At 42.7% G+C, this 10,060-nt stretch overlaps 1 protein-coding gene across 2 annotated transcripts in view; it reads right to left on the reverse strand.

The window, feature by feature from the left end:
• Nucleotides 1-38: 38 nt before the first annotated feature.
• The window catches only part of LOC116396732 (uncharacterized), a 14,067-nt gene continuing 4,045 nt past the window's right edge, over nt 39-10,060 (reverse strand). Inside the window, exons 1-2 of one of the 2 annotated variants that reach the window (XM_031871525.1) lie at nt 6,603-7,312; nt 39-5,619 (exon numbers count right to left, since the gene is read on the reverse strand). In XM_031871525.1, coding sequence (XP_031727385.1) covers nt 3,552-5,552 — 2,001 coding nt within the window. In that variant the 5' untranslated portion in view covers nt 5,553-5,619; nt 6,603-7,312 and the 3' untranslated portion in view covers nt 39-3,551. Of the gene's footprint in view, nt 5,620-6,602; nt 7,313-10,060 lie in introns of those variants that run through there. The other variant, XM_031871526.1, reaches the window with a different exon arrangement.

Genomic DNA, 10,060 nt, shown 5'->3' on the forward strand with positions numbered 1-10,060 from the left:
ATATATATATATATATCTCGTTTGTATCATCTCTGGTCCATTTTTAATCATAAGAGCTATAAGAGCTATAACATTTTCCCTTTAGTCCTCTCATCTGCAGCGCTTAACTATCCGTTCTCACGCTGTGATAACAAGCCTCACACTGACCTCAGGTGGTGTCTCGTCAGTAAGACAAGCTAAATAACATGCAATCCATACCACCTTCACACTCCACCCACCACTCCGTCCTTGTTCGCTATGCCTCAATCCTGTTTTGTTTGATGCAAAATAAACCCTTGTCTGAAGTTCAAACATTTCTGGACTTCCTAACACAGCATAGCTTTTCATTTCCTTCCGCCCGTCTTTTATACCGGCTCCGGGTGTGGCTCTCTGTCTGAGCTTCTCTCCCGAGAAGAACCCCATGAAATTACATCACACGGCTAGCTCATTAGTCCCTACAAACCTCATCGCAATCTCCACTAACAGACCCTGTTAAACACTTTATGAGGGTGACCTCATGGGACACACAGCCACTATGATTGTATGTTGCAAAGGTATGGAGGCGAGTTACCGTGTGAAGGTGTGCCTGGATTTCATGCGTGTCTGTTCTTAGGTGTGATCAATGAGAGAGAAATCTTATCGTTATTAAGTACTAAACATATCCTGTGCGGTGGCTAGATCTTGTTTTAGTTAAGTTTACAATGGGTGTGTTCAGATGACAACATTCATATGAGCTGTGACTAATGCTAATGTGTGCAAGGTTGACAGGTTTATGGATCCTATAGAATCTGCATCACGGTAAACAAGCTCCAGCTCTGCCTGGCTCCCTGCTCCGCACCCCAAACGTCTTATGACTTGCGCTTACATTTATTTTCCAGTTAGTGCCCAACTAGCCTGTCAAAAGCCGTTGTTATTGGATTTGCCGAGAGAGCAAATAGACATTGAGGGCCATGTGTGTCATGGAAATGTGTCTCGCATTGATGCATTCATTGGCATTCCTAGCTAGTGGCAGTGCACATCGCTACGTTCTGTGTCCTTGGCAAAGTTTCACAATGAAACATTGTATCGTGGTAAAACAATGACATCTTTACGAGACCTTACTGAATGAACAAAAGCATTTGGCTCGAGATGGCAATAACAACCACAAAACAGCAGAGTAAAAAACAAGTGCAGTGCGATGTCAGGCGCCTCAGAGAGGCAACGTTTTTTCGGGGGCATTCTGGTGGTTTGGGTGTTCTCAGAAGGTTGCTGTTCTCTCTTTCCAATCTTTTGAGGTTTCTGTTACATTCCTCTCGACTTCCTGTTTTTTTGAGATGGGAGACAGTTCCCACACTGTTTGAACTCTTAGACCCCTCCTTCCCCTTTCCTTGCTCTCTTTTTCAAACCCCCTCTTCTACCCTGTGGCCCTCATCCCATTTGTCAAACCTGTCCATTAAATTCAAGGGTCAATTTCTCTGCTGAGCTAAACATAGTGTGCACACGATGATGCATACACTGTTTCATGTATGTATCTCATTCATAAACATTATAAGCATGAGCAGTTGATTGTCTCTTTTTCTGCCTTTCAGTCCTCATTCATCAGAGAGAGCACTGAGATGATGATGTTGCCAAGAGGTCTGCTGTCAGATAAACGACAGTTGAGCCAGTTTGGCCCTGGGGTCAAGATAAAGCCCTGTTGCTAAAACAAATAAACACAGTAACAAAGCCCAATATCAGGTTAATCCGAAGCTATTATACAAACCAGATGGCTTCAATTTACAAACTGAATGTGCAACAACAACATGGTTCACTGGGGACATAATCATTTGTTCGTACAATATCTTGTCAGAGATAATTCCAGGTTGCTGTTGCCATTGTCCACTAACGGATAATAACATCAGTTCTGTAATTTCCTTCATGATATCCAAGAGCTTCTTCTCCTTTTTTCTTTATGCAAAATACAGTCTGTTACCTCCCTTGGAGATGATAATGCTAATTTGTGCAACTTTATTTCTTTCCTGTGCTCATGACCTTCCCAAAAGCACATTTTCTTAGTAAACTGGCTTCATACTGTATGTAAATACACCCCGTGGTGAAAACCCTGTGGATGAATTGCCTTGGTGCCCTACGATTTAATGGCTGAACTCTACTTGATTTTCTCGGATATTAAATCCAAAAGTTGAAAGCCATTCTAAGATTAAAATTGGAGCCAGTGGTGATAAATGCGGCACTGGTTTTCTATGTCCTTGCACTGGACTGTCATCTCTGGTTTTTGGCAGCTGATGGGAGTGACTTCACCACTGGTCATGACTAAGAGGGCCTCCAAATATTGTTTCGCACACATGGATGGAATTTGTGTTGAAATAATGCAGAGAAAAATATCTGTGATTACCCAATTCAACTCGCATCAGTATATGAAAAGCACTAACTGGTCTTCACTCAGCATCATAGCTCATGTCACGTTTTTAATTGAAAAATATTTTTGTTATGTACTTTGTAAAGGGGGCTGTAGAAGTGTCTTATAAGCAACAACATGACATCCCACATTATCTGTGCGGATACATACAGAGACACTACTTTGAAAGTATATTGCAGTAAGTTCAAAACCATGGGAATCAAAACATCCCACACCCCACACACTGACCAACAAGCCACTATTAACCGCCACGTTGCACGCTTCAGTATAACACAATGTTCTTGATATCCTATCACAACAAGTCCTAAACCTCAGAAAACAACAGATAGTCTTGATACACAATGAAAAAACACTTAACACTTAAAAATGTCCTTCTAATGGCCTCACAACTACACTACAGTGTTTTATAAACCGTTAAATAAATGTTTTTGTAACGTTTCAAAATGCAAAATGTATAAGCAGTACACTAAACCTGTACAAAAACACAAACTTGAATACAACCCATGCATGGGATTTTCACAAGCGGGTGATCGTCTTCAGCTAGAACCTATCACAAGAATCTGACTTTCCACAATATGGTGCTTGTCTAAACAACATGCCTGCTTAATGCGCTCTGCATTGTAATTAATGGATTTCTTGTTGTCATTCTAAAAAGGCAAACACTGCAACTACTAACAATGAATAAATACTGTGTCCATTCCCGGATCATTGCTTTGTTCCAATCAGCCCAACTCCATGGACTGCTTATTCTAGGTTTTTGACACTGAACTGTACCCACAAGCACACCCGCTAGCAGTGTGTAATGAGTCTGTAAAGAGAACAACATACAGTATTTTCTGGAGAGTGCAGTTTAAGCCTTTTACATGAGCCTCCAGCTCCTTCTGTGTTCATGGTCTCCATGCCCTTATAGGACCTTGTTTTGCAATGAGCCGTTGAGAAAGAGTAAAACATTTCACAGATCCTCCCCCCCCCCACTCACCGATCTGTAAGCATGTAAGAATGAAGTCATTGTTTTCCGAGACGATTGCCAGAGTGTGGGACAAACATAATTTGTAGTCCACGAATGCCCAGTAAGTGTCAGTTCATTTAATAAAAAAATAAATAAAAGGAACTTAATTTCGAGGTGTTAAAGTGCCAGAATCGCAATTATTACGCAGAAACAAAAGACAAGATGTATTTAAATATCAATTGTGATCCACTGCATCGATATCAAATATAGCCTTACCTTTCTCATTCGCACTTGGACCACGCTGTCCTCTTTTGGATCTCCAGGTTCATTTGTTCCATCTAAAACCGGACTGGTAAGTTGTTTGTCACTGTAAATAGCGGTGTGTGCGGCCTCTTCTGGCTCCTCCATTCTAGAGACTGTGGCTCCTGGCCTCTGGTGTTCCCTCTGACCATCTGCCACCTCAGGGGCAGGTGACTCACTGAGGTAACAACCAAGGGCTTGGTTGCCATGGAGTCCCTCCGGTGAGAGCTCTTCGTTGACCTCTGCAGGGCATGGTGGCAGGTTTTCAGTGTGCTGTTCAGAGCCTGCATGTTTAACATCCATATGGGACTGCTGGACATGTGGATTTTGGTTGAAATCTGAGGCAATGTTCTTTTGAGGATCCAGTACAGGGGTGTCATGTGGCTCAACGTGGCACACTTCTGGGATAGTATCCAGTTTTGAACAGCTATTTTCCAACTGCAGTGCTATGGTTTCATCGTCACAACAAGCCAACTCTTTGGACACAGAGCCGACATCAGTGTTTTCCATCGGTTGACTAACGGAGGTCGTCGTTTCCACATACCGGTCTGCACACTGAGTAATGTTTGTCTGTGTGTAGTTTTCTTCTGAATATCCAGTATCCAGTTCTTCAGATGACACGTTGCTGTTAGCTGTCATAGACCAACACTGACCATTGAAAGATATATCAGATGATGTGATTGGCTCATACCTGACCTCTGCTGCTGCTTTCTCGCTGCTTTCTGCTTGTGCACTTTCCTCTCCCTGAGGCCCGTTCATCGCTGTCATTTCAACATTACGCAGTTCCAACAATGTCTGGTGGGATATTTCACAACCATGAGCCTGATCCAAAACACCAGTACAGTCGTGACGATCCTGCACTAGTCCTTGTGTGTCTCTTGAGTGAAGTCCTGTATTTTCATTTAGAGTTTCTGGGTCATTTAATCCATCCAGCTTGACAGCCACCTCTGCGCTCCGGTTTTCAGTTACTCCTTTGTCACATACTTCCTCTACCACTAAAGTCACAACTGGTTCCACAGTTGTGTTAGCCTGTGACATCACATCACCACTCTCCATCATATTAACTGAACTGTAAATCACACCAACAGGTAAGGTTACACTTGCATCAGCATGGCCAAAAGTGGAAATCTTCTCTTCCTCTACATCTGGAAGGTCAGTTTGAGGTTCCAGTTCAGCAGCAGAGAACTGGTTTAGTGCGGCCTCAGAGATTTCAGGAGGTCTGCTGTAACCCTCTGTATGGCTCTCCTTTGTTTCCTGATGATTTGGAAGTTTGCCAAGCGGTTCACCAGCAGATCTAGACAGTAGAGGCCCATTGTTTGAAGAGATAAAGATGCATTGTTGCCCTTCACGTGAGATATGTGGACTTTTAAAGACATTATCGTCATTGCAGATGTTGTGACTCTGACTACTCTCTGTGCCATTTTCACCACTGATAGTGTTCTTAGTGTGACTGCTGCTACCAGTTGCACAAGAAATATTTTCCCTGGATGTCCCACTCTCTGAGTCACGTTGAAATTCTCCAGACTTCCCAATGTTTGCGATATGGAGATGCTCTGATTCAGAGGCCCTTTGGGGAATATCAACGTCCACCAGCTCACCAGGGCCATGAACTGACTCCTGCAAATCCATTGGAACTTTTACATCACTGTCCATCAGCTTCAACTGTTCTGATGCAGTATTATCATACACAACAGAGGCTGGCCCCTTAAGTGTCTGAGCCAGGTCCTGTGTGGGCAGTTGGTGGCAGCCCTCTGGCATGGAGGCACACCTCGTCCGTCGACCTTGTTTGGAAGACCCTGCTCCCATCCAAGGCCCATCGCTGTCCACCCCATGGCGGCAGACCAGGTCCAGATCATCATAGCTGTACTGTAATCCAGAAGCATGAGTCACCTGCTCCTCCCAACTTCTTTTCCGTATGGCTACTGGCATGGTGGACAGCCAGTGCTATCCCATAGAGCTGCTTTTGACAGCAGGCAGAAATGAAGAACCAGATATTCTGCAATCAAGAAGAGAAATGGGGATTAGAAACAGCCAGTGTTCGCAAGTTATGAGTTGAGAGAACCTGAATGTGCAGATGACAATATGGTAAATAACGTTTCACTCTTAAAGTAAACAGCTTGGGAGTAGTGAGTGAAAGTTCAAGAAGGGCGTAATTATAACACTTTCACAATGCCCTGGAAAGTATACACTCTGCTGGATCTGTATAAAACAACCGGATTCCCAGTTATGCTAATCTACCGTGGGATTATCTTTTCAAGCAGAGCTGTTCCAAATTTCACATCACAGCACGCCAACTACATTGCATGTTCTTGAACTTGAACCGTTTACTTTGCCTGAAGTGTCAAGATGCTTCCAGGAATAAAGCCAACAAAGCCACCTGAAACATCATGATAATTATAAAGAATTATGTAGACCTCTCTTGTTTACTTTTGAACATCTTTACATTTATGAGATCTGTAACCGAACCAGTTCGTCATATTTACACGGCAATTTCAATCGACATTCTTTAGGCAATAGTGGTCTGAAGAATTCTTGGTGTTGGTTAACTGTCATTCTGTACACACTAAAATGAAGAATGATGTAACTAAAGGGAGTTAAAGTGCAAAAGACAGTCAGTGTCCCTGAACAGCTGGGTGTCCACAAGCCAACATTATCATAGCGCATACTGTGGGTTCTATACATGAATCAAACCGTGCTCTGTACTGTGCCCAGTTTTTTTCCCCCTGTCGTTATAGGTCAGAATGTACAGAAGTAAAGGAACACAGGGAACAAGCAGGATGTACTCAATTCAAGCTGAACATCTGCTAAAAAAACATGATAGAAGAATAAAGAGTATTGTACAGTCAGAGACTACAAATATACTTTCAATACAATTTTTCTATCATTGTTCACATTAAAGAGTCAATTTTTCCAACACATCTATTAGCAGTAAAAGTATGATCAAAATTTGCGACAGGCGTTTTTTCTCCACTTTTTCACCTTTTGTTTCCTCAGGACAAGAACCGGATGGTACCAACTGCCATCTTCACCTTCCGGCATGAACCTGCTCCTGGTTATAAATTAAGTAAAGAGGGGTTACAAAAAGTGCCCCAAAGCAGTTGCTCCTTCTATTTGCCCAACAAACCGACAGCAACGCTGACACTTCAATACAATTCCTTTATGCTGGAGTAAGAATGTTTAGTTCTTGTAAATTCTCCAGTGATGACACAGTGTTTTACGATATAATCCGGTAGCTGTATATTCAGTGATTAAACACCGGGTGATAATCCAACAAATATGTTATAGATCCAGAAATTGCTTTGAGTGCAGTTATCCAGAAATGTAGTGCAAGTTGCCTTTTCATTCATCTACTGAAAGCAATGCGTAGTTGTTTGGGAAATATGAATCCATCTCTTTTCAAGTGACTTGACATCCGTGAAAGTCTGTAAGCAATCCTTAGTCTTAGTTCCTGCAAGCCATTTTCTGGACTCCAGTCAGGATCTTCGCCGTAAAACTGTCGGAAGAAAGCCGGGGAGCAGTGAAAAGTCCAAAGACAACTTCCATCTTGATCACATTAGGGTTTTTGCTGACGCTGAATTGCCAAAGAGTCGGGGTGGTGTAAGAGGGGCTGGGTTTTCTTTCCCCCACTCCACCCCTGCTCTCCTCCGTTCTATCCCTTTTCTCATCAGGTTCCCTCCCCGCTGGTTTTGACAGAGTGTCTGAGTCACATCCTTGGAGCCCCATCCCCCGTCTCACAACTCTCACAGCACACTGTATGCATTTATTCTCTCCACCCTCCTCTAATGTACTTTTAGTCCTCACTATTTTAGAAACTTCCTCTCCGCTTCTTCTCCCAGAACTTGTCTCTTTCCTTTTCTCAGTGGACTTTTCTTGTTCTGCCTTAGCTTGCAATTTCACTAAGTTGGGCAAGGTTCCCACCAGTTGGTTTAGATTAGTAACAGGACAGGCTGCCTTGTAAGACCTTTGGCTGCGGGCCAAGAGAGATTGCTCTAATGTTTTGGCAGTTATTTCTGGGGCCGTTTTGTTTAAATTTGTCATCTTGTAACTCTACAAGCATTCTTAACCAAACTAATGAAAGATATTCATACTGATATGCTTTCAGAATGCATTTTTCCAAATCTGTAAGAATATATAATATAAATTGCTTTTTAAAAAGTTGAATGATGTTGAGAGTTTTGAAGGTGCTGTCAACCTGATATCTTTGTTTTATAGTAAACCGTAGGAAAGAAACAACTTAAGGACACAATGCCAGTCATTTATGTCTTAATATAGTCATTTGTCAGAGGCACTCGGCAGAAAAAAAAGACAAAGCTAGGGATATTTAAACTTGATGTCACTGAGACAATTTAAGAAAAATGTTAATTTTATCTATAAGTTTGATTGAGACAGGGGTTGTGAAGCAAAACACTTCCATTTGCAGAGCACATCTCCAGTCAAAAACATCTGGTGCCCCAAACCCTCCTGATTTACATAAAATGTGTGCTATATGAATTCATAACATTCTAACAACAGCATCTCCAGTGGTTGCACAAAAGAAGCAATGCGTCAAAGCAACAAGGACAATGCAAGAACATGAGGGAAGCCCCCTCCAACTATCTGCAACCCCGGCGTCTAACCTCTGGGTCGTCCAGATGTGAGGTGAGGCTCTGGTCTGGTTCTTAGTCTTTTCTTAGGGGCCTCGCTGGGAAATTGTACACTGCCGTCAATGTTTGCTCTCCAGGGACACAGATGGTCGTACTCAAGGGGAAAGGATCCAAGTTCAACAAGACTCCTCTGTAGCATGTCACATGATGCGCTCTGTGGTTACGCCTAGTGCAGTGTAACGAAATGCAGATCTTTTCGGTCACAGTAGCTTCCATGTGGATGAGGCTGGTGATTGAAGTGCAGAGGCCGACACAGAGCATGACTCAGGCTATCCACTCATTACCTCCTGTGGACATCCCACACGGGCCTATAATTTAAGAATGCTAGGCCTCCCCCCCACAGTCCTACCATCCTGCACAGCCACAGGGCAACTGGTCTACGTCACAATCTGATCCATCAGTGACACAGGGCAAACACATGTTCAATCAACATGTGTGAGACTAGATGCCCATCAGCAACGGCTCTGTACAGTATGCTTGTGTGTGAGCTGCTCAAGTAATGAAGCATTAGAATTGGAAAATGAAAACAAAATGTAGCTGGAACAAGTCTTAAGTCTACAGTCATGCTGGCGCTCTGTGAGGTTTGTAAGATAAAATGCTTACTGTGGTCACTATCTAAGTTAAGTGTGGTAAACATTTACTATGATTTCACAAAACATTGAGATAATATGAACTGAAACATTTTCTTCTTCTTTTTGTCAGTGCACGTGTGCGCAGTCTTTATTGGAATCTGTGGAGAAGACTATGCACTGTATATGAGGGTTATTTCAGAATGTTTATTTGCCCTTTCATAGTCATCGTCGCTACAGGCCAGACTAAGTCTGAGTCCCACATCACAGAGGACGAGCATGAACATTCACACAGGCATGCAGCATCACTGCTCACAAGTTTAGAGCGGTCACATACATGGTTGAGAAAGACCTATTCATGATTCACCCTATAATCCCCCACTGTTCGACCCCTCGGCTTCTTAAGTGGAGCATTGAGGGTCCAAAGGAAACAGCCTCACATTCCTCACTGATATAGTTTATTATTGGAAAAATAAGCCAGTCTAAATCATGGGCATTGAAGAACACTGAGTGTTTGCCCATGTAGGAAAATGTAGGTGACGCTTGTAGAAAAAAATTCCCGCCCCTTCAATAACTGAGTCATTTTGAGCCCTGGCATATACAAAGACCGCTTTGAGGAGATTTTATTTCACCCATTTTAAGGCTTCTTTAAATAACCATTTTCTACTGTACTTGCCCAGTAGTTATGCAAAGTTGTAAAAACGGATCTTGGGGTCATTTACACTAAAAAGAAAATTGAACAAAATGCCAGAATCTCATCTGAAGATCTAAAAATAACATCAACAAACCACACCAAGATCCTTGCAATCCCTTCCTGTCACTTGCTATGCCCTGTGGTTAACAACTCCTTCTCTAAACCTACAGGCATGCTGCTTTATGGGCCATGGGTTTGGCGATCGCAATATTCTTGAATGAAACATCCCAAAGCAGATTACGTGCACTTAGAAATACCGTTGAGGGCTCCGTTGCTGTCTAAATTAAAAAATGGCCTTTAATCTTCTGGGTCTAAATGCAACAAGTCGTCATGGGAGAAACTGAGGGGGCCTTGGCCACTGATCGTGGGTTTTAGTGTGACTGTTACCGTGGGAACAGGAAGTACAAGTTATTGAGGATACAGACCATAACAATCTCCAGGCTAAAATAATCTATCTAATCTTCTTGTGAGAGGAGTCTCTCTCTGTGTGTGTGTGTGTGTGTGTGTGTGTGTGTGTGTGTGTGTGTGTGT

This window comes from Anarrhichthys ocellatus, unplaced genomic scaffold (genome assembly GCF_004355925.1).
Source record: "Anarrhichthys ocellatus isolate YVR2014 unplaced genomic scaffold, GSC_Weel_1.0 scaffold58, whole genome shotgun sequence".
In the NCBI taxonomy this organism is placed as follows: domain Eukaryota; kingdom Metazoa; phylum Chordata; class Actinopteri; order Perciformes; family Anarhichadidae; genus Anarrhichthys; species Anarrhichthys ocellatus.